The sequence below is a fragment of the Larimichthys crocea genome, chromosome XXII (genome assembly GCF_000972845.2).
Source record: "Larimichthys crocea isolate SSNF chromosome XXII, L_crocea_2.0, whole genome shotgun sequence".
Lineage (NCBI taxonomy): Eukaryota > Metazoa > Chordata > Actinopteri > Sciaenidae > Larimichthys > Larimichthys crocea.
In genome coordinates, this window is record NC_040032.1 from 11,396,954 (window position 1) to 11,418,156 (window position 21,203).

General features: G+C 42.7%; 1 protein-coding gene across 5 annotated transcripts in view; it reads left to right on the forward strand.

Annotated features, from left to right (window-relative positions):
• The window catches only part of arhgap32b (Rho GTPase activating protein 32b), a 95,036-nt gene that overhangs the window by 10,769 nt on the left and 63,064 nt on the right, over positions 1-21,203 (forward strand). For 3 of the 5 annotated variants that reach the window (XM_019267849.2, XM_019267854.2, XM_019267855.2), the window contains exon 2: positions 18,440-18,806. The exons of 1 other annotated variant lie outside the window; for it this stretch is intronic. In XM_019267849.2, coding sequence (XP_019123394.2) covers positions 18,709-18,806 — 98 coding nt within the window. In that variant the 5' untranslated portion in view covers positions 18,440-18,708. The remainder of the gene's footprint in view (positions 1-18,439; positions 18,807-21,203) is intronic. One more of the 5 variants, XM_019267850.2, reaches the window with a different exon arrangement.

Below are 21,203 nucleotides of genomic sequence, written 5' to 3' on the forward strand. Positions count from 1 at the left end.
TCTGGGCAGGGTCTGGACTGCTTCCATCACTTTCTGCACATACGTTTTGAGAAAACGCCGTCCCGAAGTGTGCACTGTTTTCTCTATCTGCACAGTTTCTTGTGTTAAATGGTGGCAGGCCTTTGCCCAACAGTTCATGTGGAGAATACTAAAACCTACAGTGTGTCTTTGTCCTCTCTTGGTTATTTTTATACCCATGAAAACGCTTGCTAATCAAGGTACATTGAATTATGATTACCTCCTGAGTTTGCAACTTCTCGGTCCCCAGACAGTGATGAGACTGTTTGCTGTGCTCGAGTCTGTGTCTGAAATGCCATGTGAGTAATGTTTATAGACTGCACAGCTCTGGTTGATCTGCAGTTGGTTTCATTGTAACAACAGAGCAGAACAGTTTGCTGGCAGCAGTCAGAGCTGGTCAGTGAAGCACATTGTGTCTCTCTCCTGTTCTTTTTGTCTCTCTCTTCCATTGAAAGGACCTGGAATCTATTGTTCTCCAGGCCTTGAACTGAAAAAGATTTTCCATTTTATGTTTTTTTTTTTATACAACAGGCAGTTGACTTCCTTTTGTTTATGCATGCCTTTCACTTCCCAATATAATAATCCAGTGCTGAACTCTATAAAAGCAGCACTGAAATTAGTATTTTTGCGATTTAGTACCAACAATTTCCAATCCCACTGTGGTAAATAGGAACAGTTGTACACACAGCTTTGCTAACAGCCAAGCGTCAAACAAGTGCAACAACAGCAGACCCAACAGCAGCTAATATTACTGACTAGTCCAACAGCAGTCAGCCCAACTCGGCGTCTGTCTTTCACCTTTTATTTCACCAAGCTCTCACCAACCACTAAAAGTCAGTCCCACATTTACTCTTGTCCGACAGCTTCTTGCTCGCTCGCTCTTCTTTTCACTTCTTGGCTTCCTTCTTTCTGTCCGTAGAGGCTACTGAGTCTAGTTACATTGCCCTGCTTGCCTAGTTTCGGTTCTGGCGTGATAACACTTCCCAGCGGTCCAAAACGCCTTGTGGTACAAACACTAACACTTCCCTGGTGCTCTGAGCTCACAGCCCGGCTAACAGACTGAGCTAACAGCAGCTACAGTTGGCAGCAGGTTACTTCACTGTCCAGCAGGAAACTCTGTAAATCACAGAGAGTTGAGGAAAACCATTTTCTCCATAAAATATGATCCAGTTTCACCAAAAATCAGTGAAATAGTTGGTGTGTGACTACATACTTCTTGTCAGAGATCATACCTGGAGTGTTAATAGTGTGAGAACAGACTTGCAAATGACGGATACACCTGATTACAAGTCAGTGTAGCATCAAAATGATTTCAAATCTGTTTTTTTTATTGTAGGAAAGTTACAAAATGGGACATTCCAAAGGCTTACAGGGGCTGGCGGCATTTTTATTGCAGTGAAATCAATTTCATAGGGGTTGAGTGGCTTAGAGCAGGTAAATAAATGCTGTTTGAATAATTGCTTCTAATACTTGATTGCCTGATAACCTGTCATGGTTACATTTTTAAACTTTTTGCCAAGAAACAAGTCTGTAAATATGTTCTGCAGTCAGCGGTGATTCAGGGTCAGTTTTGGATTCCTGGCATGTCTGCAGTGGGCTTCATATTGTATGTACTGAGCTACTAAAAAAAACAATCTCCTCTTATCTGACACTTACAAGGCTACGTACTGAGATGTTTATTTGCTAAGAAAGTTTAAGATTCGGGCAGGACAACAGGCCGATACAGCTACGATAGATATTTCCAGATCCCTCCACATTTGTGAATAAGGATGAACAAAACAGACATTTTAATATTTTTTGTAGATCGTTGGTTGTTGATTTTGTGAATAAGGACACAACTGGACTAAAGGCCTTCTTCTTGGCCCTGAAAACATTTCTGGGTGATAACAAAGAGGTGCTTACATAGTTTTTGGCCACATAACAGCAGCTTTTGAAGGTTTTATGGCTTATTTGTGTTTGTTTCTTGGTTACCTAAGGAATGCTATTTCATTTTCTAGCTTTGGTTTAGTCTACCAACTCAAGTCTGAGTTCTAAGAAAGTAAAGATGTTCTCTATCTCCATTTTTTCAGCAGTTTAAGTGAGCAGTTTAAGTCAGTCCCAGTTGGAGAAACAACCAGAAAGATAACAGGATTAAGATAAGATAGACTTTATTGATCCCACGCCGGGGGAAATTCACCTGTCACTTGTGCGTGGGATTAAGGATGGGGATGTCATCTTTCGACACAGCAAGGTAGATGCTTAGCTACATTCTTGAAAAGTAGCAATACAAATATAGCACCAAACTTGGGTAGCAGCTGTAGAGGTTTCTGCAAGTTGACAACTCAGTTTTAATATTTCTTCGAACGTTAAATGCTCCCAGCAATCTACTGAAAATGTGTCAACTGGAAATGACATGGGAGGGAAAAACAAAACAGAACAGCTAACGTGAACACAATGTCAGATTGAATTAAATGATATGGCAACCCCTGAGGAAAAAAACATCTGGAAACATCTTCTCTACGAGGTTTTTAGCCAGTAAAAAGCTGTTTACATCGGCTCGCTGCATTCCTGTGCTGGCCATATTGATGGTATACTAGTGACCTGAAATGGCTGCTCAGTGTTTCATATTGGAGGGGGATTGGTGAAACTCGACCGTGTGGACCAGCGAACCAAAACAATGAACTGAAACTGGCTGAAAGCTGCATAGAGCTGCAGGCTTGTGTGATGGTTCTTATTGGGACTGTCGGCACCATAAAACCTTTTACATTACAGGGAGTCATTTTAAAGTTCAATCAATGATTTAATGCTAATAGAAATTTGCTTTAAGGAGCTTTTAATGGTCGACACACAGAAACTCAGCTCATGTTACACACTCAAACCCTGAGGTGTAGAGCTGTTAAGTTTTCTATAAACTACCTGACTCTGATACCCAAACCATCCCTTGACAGACAGACTTTGTATTCATCTTGTGAACCTAAGTTGAATTAACAAGGTCACTCTACTGACATCCAGCCTCCAGAGGGTGAAGACAGTAGACTTTAGAGAAGGCATCAAATGACAAGCATTAGGATGCCTCCTTTTTATAAAAACACGTTGCATCACGCATTGATTTTTGTCTTGAGTTTGTCCTGGGACAGCCAACAGCAGACGGGCTGACTCCAGCGGGGGGTGGGGTGGACATTAATGGGAGACTGCGGCCAAATGACCAGATCTGGATTGTCTTACAATGATTCGGTTCACTCGCCAGATGGATTAACAGCTGAGGGAGTAATGCATGAGATCACAATCTATCATTCCAGTTAATGTCTAACAGTATCTCCACAGCGATGTTTCCCTCGAGTTTGGCGGCATTTTTATCACCACGGTGCAGAATGTAGAGCTCGCCTTCAGCTGCAGCTATAAGACAAGACAAGGTGCTTATGTCACTCACGGATGCTGAGCGGACCGCCTTGTCATGGCCTAATTCTTGTAAAGCTCCAAATTACCTCATGAATATGCACCGCTGACAGAATTAGGGTCAGTACCTGTCAGTACGGTCAGTATCATACTGGTTTGGGTGGCGTGCGGGTGGGAAACCTTCAGAACAACACTGCAGGGTTTCTCTGTATTTTAGATGATTGGCTTATGTTCTTATCCAATGTGTTGTGCAACGTGTATGTTAATTAAGGATTATTTATCACCAAGTACCAAATTGAAAGGTGATAATATGACCGTGCTGAGTGATTACAGCTAGTTTCTGCCACCAAAACATCAGTTATTTAAGTCCCTAAGGTTGAAAAACGTCATATACATTTTATTGACATAAGTTCAGCAGGTTATTATTTCAACACAGCATTAAATCCCTCCTGTCCTTGATTTAATAAGTCTTATTTTATAGCCTGTCTTCCTGCCAGCTTATTCCACACCGGTCCCTGATTTGAAATTGCTGCCTGTCTACAACGGAAAGTCGCAACTCCTGCAGTCTCACACTTAGGTCTGTAGGGAAAGTTCTTATTTTTGATATACAGACTCTTCTTAGCTTTTCACATCTGTTTGTGTATTCGCAAAGGAAGAACTCTGTGTTTTCACAAAAGGATCCGAGCTGTGGGTGGCCATGCTCATCATTTGGATAAATTATTCATGTAGAAAAACGTAGAAAGCACTGTTAATGGAGCTTGTCCTTCACGCCAACCGAAGAGGGCATTTATTAAAAAAATACCTTTTTATTTATGCACAGAAGCTGACAGATGCCAAACTTTTTAATTATTCAGTAGAAAACACAACACAGCACAAAACCATATGTTATAAAAGTCTTTGAGTCTATCAAGTTTTAATTTGCCCTTTTGAGGGATGGCACCTGGAAAACAATTATTCTTAAGGTTGCAGGTTATAAATTAGAAAACTGAAAAATAACACAATGTGTTGCCAAATGATGAAGCACTGTAATGAGAATATAGTTTTAACTTTTCTAGGGTATCTAGGTTTCATTACACACATATCCTCTTTATAGTCTAATTCTCTCTACCAGGTGTTACAAATTAAATAAAAACTGGCCTGTTGGTGATTAGAGATATATTTCCAATTGTTTCTCCTAGTAAGCTTGCAGATGTTTAGAGAAGTTGCTTTGACCAGGTTAGAACATGAGTTTTTAACTGGTTAGTCATTAGTCTTGCTGGTGCGGTCTGATCGAGCTTAAACCAGTCTGATTTCGTTCAAACCGACTGAACCAGCATTCGTCATCACGAGCTGTTCAAGAAGCATTTCCCAGCATTCGCAACCCTTTAATGGGCAGTTGCTACATAACTCTCAACTGTGTCTGCAGGACATGTGACATTAGTATTAGCAGAGTACACATCACTGCTGAGCAGATCTTTCTAAGCAGTGTCTTCATGGTTAACTAGTTTGTGAAAGATATTGTTGGAAAGTTCACTCATGATAACATGTGACACCTAGTGTTAAAATTTGGAATCAACAGTCCGCTCTTGTTAAACTTCATTTTATTTAAATAGCCCCTCTCTCTCACAGTCCTATTTCTAATAGTAGACTTGTTACAGATAATAATTTTCTCAGTATCTCACATCTGTCTCACATAATCATCACACCCAGTGTTTGAGACTTCAGTGCAAACCTGAGAAAATCTTCACCTCTTTTTAACACACATTGTGATGGCAGCGAACAGTCAGCAGTCTTTATTTTACTGCGTCATGAAAGATGATACGGCTTGCAAATGTTTGAGTAAACAGGTGTGCCACTGAAATTATGGGCCGCGGAGAAGAAGCTCTGGTTGAACATGGAACAGTCTTTGTTCACCAGCGTCTTAAATTAGGATGCAGGCTTTCACAAGGAAGGCATTATGTGGAGGAAGGCTTTGTTTTCACCAGAGAGAACAACTCCACTCTCCTAAATAGCTGTGTAAGTGAAAGCAGCATGCAACCACCTGTCAGATTTTATATCCACAGTTCAACTTTGACCTCAAAGAAGGTTGACCTCTGTGGGGCGTGTCGAATTGCAATCTGGGACACGGGGGCTGGACCTTTGGATGCCACATTCGACTGCACAGAAAAACGAGAACTCAGAGTTTTGTATTTGTGTGCTCCGACCAAATTGGTTTTACTGGCAAAATGTTATATGCATATTTGCAACAGGGGGTGAATAGTAGGTTATGATTTCTACCTGAAGACTTCTCCATGCATTGGCGTGAATGTCCTCTTTGTCAAAATCCATGAAGCTCCATGTATTAAGTTCTTTTGGAGTTTGATGCTACCAAAACTCCTCTCAAACTTCTGTCTATCAAGCTTCAGGCGGACTAACATCTCCTCTGGAGTATTACAGACCCTGATTGGCACGTAGGCTGAGAAAACCAAGCATGCAATCAGATGTATGTTCTGGTAAACATGGGTCACATTTTCAGAATGTGGCTAACATGTCTTGGATTTAAGAGATTAATAGACTAAGGCATGCGCCTTGCACCTTTCTGGTGTAAAACTCAGTGATGCACTGACACAGAGTACTACTTGCAAACTATCCTTTCCACATTAATCAGAGCAGGAGGGAAAGTAATTAAAACAAGACATGCAAGGAAGCATCCAGTTGTTGGGCCTTGGGTCTGTTCTAGCATGTCTTTTTTTCCTCTTGTTGCAGACGAAGTCAAAGATAATTGACAGGAGAGATGCCACATTTGGACACAGGATTAGTTTCGGTTGAACCCACCGGCATTTTCAGCACAGCTTTCCAGGAGATTTATGTCAAAGCATCCCTGATAAATCACTTATTTATTAGTGTTTGTCACAGTGAGTCAGCATACAGCGTTGGGGGGCAGGGTGACTCGTCTCTCTTCTCTCTACGCAGTGGTGGTGACACGCCTCGGCAAAACACTTCTCACACAGGCGGAATCATCCCATGGCAAGCCGCTGCACAGATTCACCGCAGAGGCCATAAAGAGAGCAAACATGAAGCCCCAGCCTTAGTAGAAGTTCGGACTTCCTCTCTCACTGTCTCGCCTTCTTTGTTTCTGGAGTGCTAAGTGATCAGAATGTACAGCTGCTGCCGAGTCAACATCGCAATTAAAATAATAGTTTCCAGTAAAGATGTCAAGTGAATGTAGGATGATACGTCTGTCTGAATAATTCAAACTGCAGATACAGAAAGCAGCTGTTTGACTTTAACATGAGAGGGTTTGTTTACCATCAGCACGGCTGTAGGCGTGTTTGTAATTACCAACTAAATAAAATATATTATCTGAATGTATTCATAGTGTCGGGCAGGTCGCTCTTCAAAATTTATTTGCTTGTGTTATCTCAGTTTTTATGGAGATGCATGTGGCAAACTGCAGTTCCTCGCATGTCCACTCGAGGCTGGCTGAAACATGTTTACAGCCTGGTACAAAAAACAGTTTTGGTCTCTGTAGCTAATTTCCCCGTTCATGACAACTGTACTGAGGGTGAATTTATATACAACTCACCTGTTCAAGGTCCAGGTTCAGGTCCACTGATGGTTGCTGATGTTTTAGGAAGAGGCAGGCTTGTCAACATGTAGGTGACTTCACGGAAACAACATCCATTCTTTATACTGTCTGACTGAGTCTGACTAATACCTGGTGAAGTCATGTCAGTAGACTCCAACATGTAATGGACACAGGTTACTCTCTCAAGCAGGTAGTCCCACTAACCACCTAGTAATGGAGATAATTCCTAGTCCCAGGCAACTGACTGTAAAGTTTGTAGAGATCGTTTCCCAAACTTAATAAATACACAACACATATGAACACAAAACTGCCTTGCTACTAGCTCGGTCTGGTTGTAATGAAGATATCTGTTGAAAAAAATAAGTTTTCCTCTGACAAATTTAGCAACCACGTCTGTGAACTTCACAACATGTTTTTTTTAGAAGATAATAAGGCTGTCAGCAACTCACTACACAGCTGATGGAGGGTGTGATCCAAACATTTCCAATAACTCCAGAGCGTTCTTATGTCCGAAAGTCAAAATTCCTAACATGTTTCTATCTAATGACATATTCAGCCTCAGTCCATATTAATCTTTCAAAAACAACATTTGCCCTGCAGTCACTTAGCTGTTTGCTCTCAGACGCGCTGCTCATAAACGAGGCGGCACCTGTATTAACGAGGCGGTTTAACGGCACAGTAAAATTAAAGAAAGTTGATTTAATTATCATAACAGGAGGTCATAGCATTATATATATATAGACTCACTTCAATAACACTCTCCTCTGATTTCACAGTCTGTATGTGTGTGACAACACATATTGTAAAATTTCACGAGCATTTGGTGGTTTATAAAATATCATAACATCCTGATTTTACCTTTTGAAACAAAGAACAAAACATGTTTTAGATGTATTACTTTATTGTAGCCGACTGGTTTCTGCTCCAGCTCTTGCAGCTATAGTGTTACCATGGCGATGGCGGAAAAATATTTTTAGTGATGAGTACAGTGCTGATCTGAGCACGCTCTACATGTCTAGTTGACCAATTAGATTGCCTGATTGACACTCTGGTATTGGCGTGACTGGCTAAAGAACTGATTAATTAACGTGGGGTTATCATTCCCGTTATCCGGTTATCGGCGACTTGGTTTTGTGCCTCGTTCACACAGTTTTTATCGATGTTTGAATTAGACATGACTCTAATTTATGCCATTTAATCTGTTCCACCCTGTAGATGTCATTGAAGATCCAACTGTCTTCACATGACCCAGTATCGTATCCCATTAAACTTATTAGATTGGACACCCGATGGTCAAGCTGCGACTGGGCACACAAATTGGCTCCGGGATCAAATCCTTGATGTGATTAGTATGTATGCATTTGTGTGGAAAATGCATTTCAGTGGAAAATCTGTCAAGAGGATTGGCCGAAAGTGGAGCAGTGTCCAGAAAATCCCCTCAGCTCTGCTGATGGACAGTCCCGACTTGTGGCAGCAGTGTATTCATGTTGTAACATTTAATGATGTTTTTTAGGAACATTCTGACAAAGCCCGAACCCTTAATAACTTATTATAAATGCCAACGCTTCAGGAAGTCTTCGGCTGCAAGGCGACACTGGTTCTCTGCGGTTTACAGTAAACACAGCTTCCTGCTGGTTATCGTGTCAGCTGATAAACAGACTGTCAGCATATTTTGCATGGAGCGTTTGCTCTTTGCTTCGTCACACCTGAGGTATCCGTTTTCATATGAAAGAGGTTGTGTGACATTACAGTTTTTTTTAATGGTCACTGTCACTCTGTACCTTTTTCAGGCCTCTTGTGCACATACCGAAACCAGACTACTGTGAAACCTTAGCTAAAGGTTACAGCTCAGTTAAGGCATGTCCATATTTGGCAGTAACATGAGTTTACATGTTGTTGTGTAAGAATATATGATGTGAATCTGCAAGCGAACAGGTCAATGGAATATGAAAAATTCTTCCTGCTGTGATAGGTTCACAGCCTGCTGTAGATCATGTCCTGTTACTTGTGGTATTTGTGTTCATATGAGGGAGGTTTTGTGCTCCCTCAAAACCTTTTTTTCCGCTGCCACTTGCCAAACTCCTTTTTCAAACTCAACATTTAGTATCCGCTTCATTGTGACTGTGTGCGTGTGAAGAATCGAAACAACCAGGCGAAGAATTGTACGTGGCAAGAGTAATTTAAACTCTGTCAATTAAGTTACGCTTATTCAGATTGGATGAAGATGTTTACACGACAATTCAAATAACCACCATTGCCTTACTATTACTGTACAGTTTTATCAGTAGAGGAAGCATATGAATTTTTCAATGTGGTAATTTCGAGTCACATCTCACCTTGTACTGCATTATCTTCTCTGGTAATTCACTAAGCGTGCTCGCCCCATAGCAAGCTGTTATGAGTGGGTGCCTTATCAGATTTTAGCCTGCTAATTATCAAGACAAGTTTTATTACCCAGCTCTACTCAAGAGCTTCCAAATCAGCTTCAAGGTTATTCATCTCTATACTTCTTGTAAAAAGGCCAAGCAACTTGTATCGTATTTTTTCTTTTGGATTGTCTCTCCTGCCAGTCTCGTATCCACTGGGGCCAAAATAATCAGTTAAAACTTTAAAAGGGAGGATGTAGTGCGCTTTTTTTTTGTGCTGTGCTTTTGTTGGTTGGGTTGAGGAATAACTGATTTCCACTGCACACCAAATTATTCTTTAATGAACTCATCCCTGGCGACGAGTCCCACTTAGGTGTAAGGATATGTCTTACTGAAAACTGTGAAAAGAAAACTTGTAAATGACTCGGATGAGTTCAGCTTCATCGGGGAGATTTCCCAAAGTCATCCGACATCAATTGAAGTCTCCAGTCAGGTGGCAAAAATAGCTTTTTATCTGTTTATCACGTAGACATTATTCACAGGCTGATCAAAGTCCTCCCTGTCTGCTTTGTTGTTGTGTTGATTATCCAAACTTTGCTTCTACAGTCTGCAGTTTAGTTCTCCTTTCTCTGCATAACTAGATCTTTCTGTTTTGTAAAATGTATCAATAGTGAAAGCCAGGCTCCGTCCTAAACACCAGTACTGACATGTTCATGGTAGAGTGGGTTTGTACCGTCTTTTGCTGGCAGCCTCTCATATCCTGCTGCCTGTGAGATTAGCTGTCCTGATGCTAACCCAAATGTAGTCTAGTTCGTTAAATCCTCTGCTTCATCTCCTGAGACCCAACCACATGCCAGTGTATTAAACAGGCTTCTATGACTAACACGGCTTTCAAACCAAACACACAAGCAGGGCACCGCACAGAGGAAATCCATTGTTTTCAATGGATTTCAAAGACAAGCATTTCTGAACATCTTCTGGTTGTATGCACACAGTTCACAATGACTGGTAGAAGAACCATATCTATGAGGCATGGATCCGATCTTTGCTTCAAATCTGAGGTCAAAGTTATCTGGAAACTTTGTCTGGACAGAAGTGAAAACTTCCAGAGACCAAAGTCATTTTTTTTTTGCCTCAGCTTCCAGAATGAGTCATGCAGTTGGCTGGAAAGAAAAAAAATGTTGACCACTAATGGGTGGGACATCCTGATACGAAAGCCCCAAGTCATTTCTCATTTTATCAGTGAAATCACTGCAATTTTCGCCATTATACTCAGAGTAATGCAGGATAGCACACGACAGGCAGAGTCTTGTCTAAGAATGGGAATCGAAAACCTGTTCCAGTTAAGAACCTGTTCCAAATCGTCCATCTGTATCATCTGCCTCCAAGCTTATCAATTCTTTTTATCGATGTCAGCATGTTTTTCTGACAGTTGCGCAAAACAGTGACATCAAACTCATCTTCCCTGTCGCAACTTGCAACAAGGAATCACGGCAGAGAGAAAGAAACCTTCCTATAAGAGTTGTCGACACTGAAAACCCGTAAAGATCTACTTTTCTTTCCACTCTTTTGTCTCAAAATCACCCAACTACAAAACTCTAAGTGAATTAAAGACAATTGGTGTTTCATTACCAAAAATCATGATGGAAAATGTTGGCCAACAACTTGACCGTGACCTCGACCGTGACCAGACGATGATGGCGATGAACTAAAAATAAATCTTCGTGAACCAGATGCTGATACAGCTGTTACAGCATGCTTGACTCATCAGCAGCCCGCCAGCAGAGATGCTCCATGGTGTGCTACAGTTTTATTTATAAGTACCAGGACACACTCTTTTATTTCTGTGACGGATGGTGCTTTATAACTTCCAATATTTCCAAACCAGAATGAGACTCTTCCGCTTCAGTTCCTTGCTCAAGGACACTTTGACAGAACAGATGGGGACTTAACCTGTAACCTTTTTTGAAACGTTGTGAAGTGACCTTTCAGAACAGCGTTTCTCTAATCAGCAGGCAGACCTGCTACTTCCTCGAGTGCCGCGCATCGAACTGCTTGAATAGAGAATAAAGACGAGATGCAGCATGGATGAGTACATTCATCAGCTGTTGCAAAATACATGCTGCTCAACATCAGAGCGATCGCTGCCGGCTGTCGATCACATTCAAAAGTTTATGAAGACCCTACCGGCTGCAGCAAACAAAGACTTTTCCCCACATACTGTAGCCTCAGCAGAAGGCCTTAAGGTTGCTGCAAATGTTGAAGAGGCTACGCTGAACGAGTGGACACAATCAGAGGAATGTTGAGTGTGGTTCTCATCTTATTCAACAAAAAAGCTGAGGTGTAAATGTCAGGATTTTACAGAGCCATGGGAGAGTTACAAGTACAGGGGATCTCTGAATAGGCACCAAAGAGGATTCCACAGTGCTTACAGTGATAATGCAACCCAAAAATGTTTCTGAAAAGGATTCATCAAACAAAATGTAGAAGAGGACGAGCCTGACTGTTGCCGTTTCTCCCATGTGATACATGCGCGAATCACTGATCGAGTCAAAGAGTTTCATTTTATTTGAAACTGCAGAACATTTTACTGGCAACCTCCAGTGATGACATTAACAGCTCAGCCCTGAGACAAGTAGCAACATCTTTCTACAGAAATTAAATATTTGCACAGATAAATCTAGCAGCACGTTTACAGAGTCGTCTTTTGGTGTGAGCGTTGATTCTGATCTATGCTGTAAACCCAAAAATCCATCCTTAGAAAAGGTGAATATTACAGCTAATGAAGCATAAATGTCCAAAATAATAGTTATTTAGTTTTAGTATAACATTTCACATCTTTACTTATTTTGTTCTATGTGGTTAGCCATAAAAACAAGTATTTCTATTGTGCTTCTCCTGCTTGGTGCTATGCACAAATTAAGCCCAAGATGTTAGTTTGACTTTAGACAGTTTAAGGTTTGACAAAAGCAAAGGCGAATTATCTGAGAAATGCAACTCTATATCTTGCATTTGATCTTGACTTTTCACACAGTGGGCTACTTGAACATTATTTGACGACACATCTTCTGAGACTGCTTTAGTTGAGTAGTAAGTGTACAGACAACCTTTCTGACTGAACTCATGTTTCGTCCATCTCGTTTGATGTGGCTTCAATGCCCATGAGCCTCAGTCGTTGTTGTGGAGAAGCCGTCAGTCAAAGGCACAAAGCAGAGCGATGGCAGATTCATTAGGCTTTGTTGTTGAATTTGCGGATAAAACACGGCCCCGTATCTGCTGAATCCATCCAAAAATTGACATAAGCAAACTAATGTATGCTGTTGAAACAAGGCGTTTCAGTCTGATGATTCAGATACGCTTTAAATTGGTCCGTACAGCTTTGTAACAAGGTGTTGGCCGCCACCGGGCTTCATTCGCATCAGAAATTACAGCTCTGTCACTGGATGTTTTTCTGCTGAAATGCACCTTGGAAGTCATAGTTAACTTCTCCCCTGAAGTTTTCATGCACCACACCATTTAACTACTCATCAAAGAACTCGATATGTTTATCTTCACGCTGATGATTCAGGAGAGTTTCATGCTGATCCACGTCACAGCGCTCCAACGGTGAATCACGTAACATTGTCTGTGGAGAAAATGAATGAGACTTCCACCAAAATAACTCTTCCCACTTCATAAGTCTATTACGAATACTCAGGGAAGTTAGTGTCCATGATTTGAATGCTGATGATTGATCATGCACACGATGAGCGGCACAATATGTACTTCTATAAGTAGTAGTGGTTTAGTTGGAAATATAATAATTAACTAATTCCCATCTTCACAAAAATAGCTGTGGGCGTTCCAATTAGCAAAATACATTAGAAAGACGTGATACAAGAGCATCAACATAAATTAGGAATGCATAGCAGAGCTCTTTACATTACACAGCTGTTAAAAGATGCCACTGCATTGTGTTGGTTCGTTGAAAAGAAGAGCTTAAATCACCGTCGACAATGTGAATGTAATGGAAAGAGGAGTCCCGTGAAAAGAAACCTCAGATAGATTGAGTCTGTGCGCTGTTGCCCAGCTTGTCGTGCTGTCAGGTGGTAAATTAAGTTTGTAGTAGAGAAGCTCTGTGGTGATTTAATGCCCCCCTTGATATTTCAGCAGAACTAACTTAACAAGTTGCTACTCCGCTGTCCATATCAGGAACCATGAAATGACTTCATACTGCTGACAGTCGGTCACACTGCACAAGAGCGCTGCAGACCCCATAGAAAGTTGAATGCTGTTGCCGGGCGCTCCAAGAAGCGGCCCTGAAGTACCCAGGAGATGTCATTACCTAATTTACATATCAATGTGTTTGAATAGTGCTGTTTTCAATTGAGGGCGTACACTGGTTGGGCCGTGGTCATTAGGCATTCTTTGTAACTCGGCTCATAATGTGTTTCATTTGCAAAGCCCTGTGCCCGTCCAACCAGCCGCCATAGACTGGAGATATATTTACACAGGTGTAACCCCCACCAACTACTAACACCAACACCAACGCCACCCTGGAGGATGTGTATGTGAGCTACATTTGAATAAATAAACAAAATGAACTCACAAAATGTCAAGAAAGGAAATATTCTACTTGAATTTTCATTATTTAAACAGAAAAATCAACCCTAAACCTTCTGAGTTTAAGTTTCTCTCTTACCAAAAACAATATTAAACAGACTCAAACCATCTTGACCAGTCTTTCCAATAATCAGACCCTGGTTTGGCTGATATTAATCTGATATTAATCGCACAAAAATCTGCTTTGAAAAAGAAAAGGTGGTGATGAACTCATGATGAAAGGCAGGAGTCACCTACCGAAACTCCCGAACTTGGCAACAGATAATAAAGTGTGATGAGTACGTTGTCTTTGTTCTGTGGGATCATGCATTACTGCACAGAATGATATATAATCATAATATTTGTTCATCACAGTTTGCCACTGGCTGACCACTAATCGTGACAATTTTTCCAGTACCAAACATTCAGTGTATGCCTCCATGAGGACTGAAGGTGACCATGGCAGGAATTAAGAAAGGTCGCTGGTGTTTCGCATTGGAAGAGGTCATGTAGGTTGAACTTTGCCTTCCTTGTATTCATTTCACGTTGTGGGATTTGTGCGCTTTTATGTGGCTCACTCGTGTTTCGTTTCCCAAGGACTGTAACACGAGATCGAGTCTGCCGGCAGAGAAAAATGCAGTAACCGAAGCGAGAAGTCAAAAACGGAAACTTAACGGACTCAGCGGAAGACACCAGATATCACCGTTCATGTTCTCTCGTGTGCCACGTTAAATTTAAGACATTTCATTTTAGCCCTTTAGCGGTTTTTAATTCTCACGTCTGCCTCGAGCATCCTCGAGCTACAGCCGTCGCCAACTTTGATGTGTATGGTTGCCGCGGTTACAGGAGTTGTTCGCTCATCTATTGTGAGTGTTAGTGTGAAAAAGGCTTTGTTTACTTGTTTGTTCCTGGACTGTAAGGTCCGTCCATGCAACAGTCGGGATGTGTGATCCCACACAATGGACATAACTTCACATTAAAACAATAATTTATCAATTTGTCTCTTCTTTATATTGTCATTTAGTTTCGATCTGTTGCTGTTTTTGGAAAAACATCATATCTGTGGCTGTTTGATGTGTGTCCACTATTTAGTTTGATGTTTAGCTGCCTCATCATGCAGGTTATCTGCTGTGGATAGTAAACACAGGCATCTAAAAATGGCACTAAAATTCACTGACACAGATCTTACTCATCAAGACGCACGTCATCATTTATTTTGGAAAAACAAACTTTATTTGTGTGTTTCTCTTTAACTTTTGGACAAGTTTATTATTTCCCGACTCAAACTCGGGGTCAGCATCGATCTTGGTTTCTGAAAAGGAACAAATTTGTCATGAGTTACGCCGCCGTCCGTCCTGAGGGATGTTTACTGCGTGGAGAGACTATTCAGTCTTGATTTTTAATCTCCTCGAATCCGAGGCTCCGTCCTCTCCCAAGGTCGGCCATTTTATGGGTTTTCTGCTGCATCAGGTATTTGTGGGAGCCTGCTTTACCGTGCCTGCCTGCCTGCCACTTCCTCCTTAACTCATGCACACACTTGATTCCCTCTGCACACATAACAAGAGAGAGAGAGAGAGAGGTGTATTTTCATGCCTGCAGCATACGCTCACAAAAACTCACTTCTTGTGAGATGAGTTGAGCTTGTGTCCTTCGTGTTTGTGGGTGATTTAATAGCATGAGTTTACTGTCCGGCACATGAGATGAATTTCATCACGTAGCCCGCGCCCCGTATCACATCACTCACTCGTTCACAGCAGTCGATAACGCCGCACGCTGTAGTTGTCTGATCAATAACGTGTTGGTTTTAAATAGATGAACTCTTGCACCGAGCTGCTGAGCACATAGAGAAGTTTATAATATCTTTCCGTCCAGACTGTCTGGTTCTTGTGCTACGGATGATCACAGGTCAGAACAAGGTGATGCATTAGTTTCTGATTGGTTCAGAGAGGGGCTTACTCACTCATGAGTCATACTGGAGCCTTGTTATATTTAGAACAAAGATCCCTGAATAACTGTGAATGAAAACTTTCTTAAAGATGTAAATTGTAAGTGTTTTAGAGGATTTCCTGCTCCGTACAATAAAATAAAATGTATTTATTTCCTCTCTGTCTTTATCTGCTTATGAATATTGTTATATAGATAGTGTGCATATTATTTATGATGACTTTTTCTGGCTAAATTGCACACTGCAGAGAGCCCTGGGGATTATGTATGCCCAGCAAGTCTCCCTCAGCTGTAGAAACAGCTGCTTCAGTGTGGCCTGTGAGGATCCTCTCCTCCCACGCTTTTCTTCCACCCTCCCCACCTTCCCTCTCCATCTCTCTCTCTGTCTCTCTTGGCGTCAGCCTCCTGGGATTAAAGCACATAGCCATTGACTGCCACAGAAAATCAGCCTGCATGGACTTTTCTCTCCTCCCTCTTGTTTTATTGGGTCATTCCCGTCGTGTTCCTGACATCTATTTTCGTCTGCTGACAGCGTCACATTCGGATTTCGCTGGGAGGTTGTCACGCCGGTGGGTCGCATTATAGCAGTAATACCCGGGAGGGCGTTCTCTGCTGTGATTATGGGTACACCGATGATTCAGTGGATAGGTGATGAGCACTGTTGATACTCCCAGAGTCATCTTAATCACAGTAAATGTGAGATTTAAATGGCAGATAGCGACTGTGACGACAATAAATGAGAACACAAGAAGAGATGAAACCTCTTCTTGAATTACCTGGTTAAAAGGTCGGTTCTGAACAATGACAGCGCGTCCGTGACGTCACCCTGAGGTTTCTGAAGAGCTGTTTTGAAGCTCTAAATGACATCGGTGTAACCACACTGGTCCAATGATGGCCACGAAACATACAGATGTTTTTGATGTTTTATTTCTCTCTGGTCATCAGACACTGTGAAAACTATGAAGGATAATAATAATTAAGGATATAAACAATTTCAAACATACGTTTCCCGAGCTAATGTCCGTCGCTCAACAGGCTTGAAACACGTTAACAGAAAAGTTATCTCAGATGAAATTACTGGAACATATCACGTTGTCCATATTAAAACACTTTTACATCATGCAAACTGCATGCACCTGTTGGACCACATGTTACAATGGAGGTCTTCTCTCTGCATCCATGCTCTCTCAACTAAACTCTGATCATGTGACCAATCACTCTCTGTATTAAATAAATATAACCTTTCAAAAAATAGTTGTAAATATTTGACATTTGAATCCTTTTTATCTTTTTATCTTGAAGCCTTAATATAAGGGTTGATCCAAATTGGGCGGTCGCCCGCGGTCACGAGTCACCAAACAATATTTTTAACGATATTCGGGTTGCGGTCGGTCGGATCGTTTGAAATAAAGATGCAGAGTAAAATTTTGATTCGGGACAAAAAGCCCGATTTTCCCAACACGTGGAACTGAGCAATGCCATTAACCGCATTTAAATGAATATAATAACTCAGTAATGCCAGTTTTATGTAACTCGATGACTCTACGAAGTTAATCAAGAGTATAGACTACTTTTTAAAATGCGGGTCAGGAAGCGGGTTGGGTACAGTATTTCACAATTATTTGCTGCGGTCCGAGTTCGGGCGGGTAAGTTTAAAACGTCGGTCGGTGCGGGTCGATCAAACATGGACCTGTGAATCACTGATTTGAACATGGGGACTTATGGAGACTGACTCGAGTGGACGTTTGAGGAACTGCAGTTGTGCATAGGCTTCACTTGGTTCCAAATAGCTTGAGAAAATGTCTATCACATGCACATTTAGGTTAAAATGATAAAGTTGATAGACAGAAAAATAATCAGCCGCAGTTTTGCAAATAAAATCCCCAATTTTCTGACATTTTACACTCAGAGAACAATGAAATATCGCGTACAGGACACGCTCACGCAAACCTTCTTTATCCGAGATACAAGTGACTGTCTCTGCCCTGCGATACAATAAACACGATGTTCTCAGCGGTTGCATCATATCTCTCCGCGTGAGGTTTCTTATGTGGACAGAAAATATTTTTTACATGCTTCCTAAGCATTAGTAATGGGACAAGGTTCACAGGCTCGGTGCTAGTATAACTTAAATCTGCTGACTTGAAGCTATTCTGGGAACATAGTGCCTTATGTTTGTCAGAGTGTTCCAGAGTCTGTCGTGTGTGCAGAAATTTTATAGTAAGTTTCTCTGTTGCGTAACAAGCTTGTGTTGTTTTTATTGGTCTTACACTTTGAGCTCCGTCCAGCTGTGGATGAATGTCTGGACACTGTGCTGTCATCTTAAACGATTGATAATCCAGGCTGGAGGACGGAGACCTCGGAGAGCACGGTCACCACAGGATAGCGAGGGCAGCCGATGCTGGTGTTTGACTGTTGATTCACGCTGCAACGTGTGTGCCAGGATCTCCATGTGTTAACAACCGGAGTGAAATCCTGCTTCACGAGCCTCCATCAGCCTGACTTTATTTGAGCTATACACACAATTAATGATTTTTTTTTTTCTCTCTCCTCTCTCTTCCTCCCCCCCTCCTTCCCTCCCTTCCCTCTCATCCTGCTCCCATGCCAGTCTTCCTGCTCATTCCTCTTTTTTCCTTCACCACTCATCTGTTTCACAGTCTCGTCTCATTATTCCGCACGTTTTCCTCCCCTTGCTTTTCTCCCCCGTCATCCTCTTCCCTCTACATGTGATTTTCTTTTTATCTCATTCGTCTCTCTCTCTCTCTCCCTCCTGATCTACCTCTTCACATCCTCTCTCCCTTCCCTTCCCTCCCTCCCTCCCCTTCCCCTCCCCTCGCCGCTTCTCTGGCAGGCTGCTCATTGCAGTGAGTCAGTATCATGGAGGCAGGCAGCGGGGCTGCCGCAGCGGTGGGGAGTGCAGCACTAGGACTGCTGGGAGCTGCAGCAGCCGCGTCCAGCCATGACATCTTGGACAGGTAAGAGCGCCGGACGGGGGCCTGGCCGCTCGCCCTCAGGAGACGGGCTGCCCCCGATTTCCATCAGAGTGAAGAGTGTGTGTGTGTGAGAGTGTGTGTGTGTGTGTGTGTGTGTGTGTGGAGATAGAGAGAGGAAGACCACACCTTGGGTTTTGGTTTGGTGAGCATGCTAGTTTGTTTATATACTAATAAGGGGGGCTTGGAGTATGTGTGTGTTTGTGTGTTTGTGTTTGTGTGTGTGTGTGTGTGTGTGCACGAGCTTATCTTCTATGCAGTGTGTGCATGTGAGTGTCTTCCTCTGTGACAGTTGGACAATCTGGTTTGTGCTTGTAGCAATGCCAGTGTGGAGTGTGTGTGTGTGCGTGCGTGCGTGCATGTGCTGGAGTGTGTGTGTGTGTGTGTGGATGATAGGAGTGAGGAGGGGGTGTTACTTGGCTTCCTCTATACCTCAAGGAGAAATGACAGCAGGGTATGCGCATGCAGGAAGGGAGGAGGGGGGAGGCAATCTGTAGACGTGCCTGAGCGCCGTAGCTGAGCCGATAGGGTGAGTTTGCAGAGTCACCACCCCACCCCCCCACACCCCCTATTATTTAACCCCCACCCTCACGCCGGCAGCACATAGCAACTGGGGCGACAGCCATCACTAAACCGCTGGAAACCCCTCATTCAGATTTCGCCTACCGCTGGAGCCAGTCAACTCGCCGCTCCGACGACCACAGCCTCCACCGAGGGGCCGAGTGTATCAGCTTTCAGCTAATTACGTCATTGCTACAGCTGTACACCCACATGCCTGTGCACTGTCATCACACACACACGCACACACACCCTGAAGCATGTACATTCACAAAAGCACATACGTGCGCACGATTCACAGGGATGTTTAAGGACAAACATCGCTGTCACACGTGCAGGCGGTAAACGCGCAGACAGACAGCAAACAGCGATTAATCTTTGTTGTTAGGGGGCTTCTCAGCATGTTTCTCCCTCCCCGCGCACGCCGAGCTTTCTCTCCGTCATCTATCAGGTGCTGTTGGGATATCACTTATCTCCTCTACATTCATACGTACACACTCCTTACAGCTGTTACTCTCTCTTTCTCTCTCTGCCAATGAGGGATAACTAATCTCCAACACCTCCCGGGGATCTCCTTTTGACACATTGTACAATCAGAGATGGAAATTAATGCCGTGACTCATTTGGCTGTCGTTTCCTTACTATTTCTGTTAGTCACCGCTCACATTCTGACTCCACCAACCTCGTCTGTTTCAAACACTGATGCTCTCTCGCCGTTGAACCAGGTTAGCCCTACATTATTGCGAAGGCAGCATGATGTGGGTTTATTCCCACCGCTGCTGGATTAGTGATGTGCGTACATCTGCCTGTGTTTTTTTGCAAATGTTTGCTGCTGTATATTAGCTTTTTTTTTGGGAAGGAGGGGAGGGGGGATTACAGTTAAGGCTGCTCAGCCCCTCCACCTGCCCCTCACACACACCAGCCCTCCACAGTCCTGAACTGGGTCTAAATCCTGCACCGGGGTTACCATGGCAGCAGCAGCTTAGCATACATTAGACAGCGGTCCAACATTACTACTGAGAGTGAGTGAGTGAAGAGATAAAGAAGAGAAGGAGGGAAACAAAATGGAAAAATATGTTTCTAAATATCTTAGATGATGTCATATACAGCACATATACAAGTGTGTGTGTGTGCGCGCTCATTGCAGCAGATAATTTCTCTTACCACAGGCGACAGGGAGGGTGTTTGGGCGAGGGCTAGTGCATTAGAGAAGTTATCCAATGAATCCTCGTGGACAGGGGTGGATCAGAGGATCAGCGGTCAGAACTGTGAAGGCTGGATCGGGGACAGTCGAGGCCCCCAGGAGGTGACACAGAGGATAAGAGGATAAAAATGCTGTAAAAAAACATATACTATGTGATTGAGTCGGACAGAAGAGACGTACTGTGCAGAGAGGAGGTCCTCACCACCACCAGCCACCAAGCTCTCCTGAATCTGTAACTAAACAGATCACGTCGCCGCTAATTTAAGGTGCGCGCAGGCTGCGAGCAGCGTAGCGATCCGTGTGCTTGTACAGGCAGTCGTTTGAACACAAGGCATTTGTTGTTCTTAGTAATTAAATAAAGAGTAAGCTTAGAGAGCCGTGCTTCCCTTCAGAGCCCGACCGATATGGAATCTGTGAAACCGATACCGACGTTTAGAGGGAAAAAGTTCACAGATTATGGCGGCGAAAAGTTATTTTTTGCAGTGATACGACTATGCAAGGCTGCTCTCGTCAACAATTAACTTTATTAAAGAGTATTAAATGTTCTTTAACATGTTAAACAATCAAACATAATGCTGAGAGCTGCTTCTTCTCTCGTAGGATCGTAAATCACAGTTCAC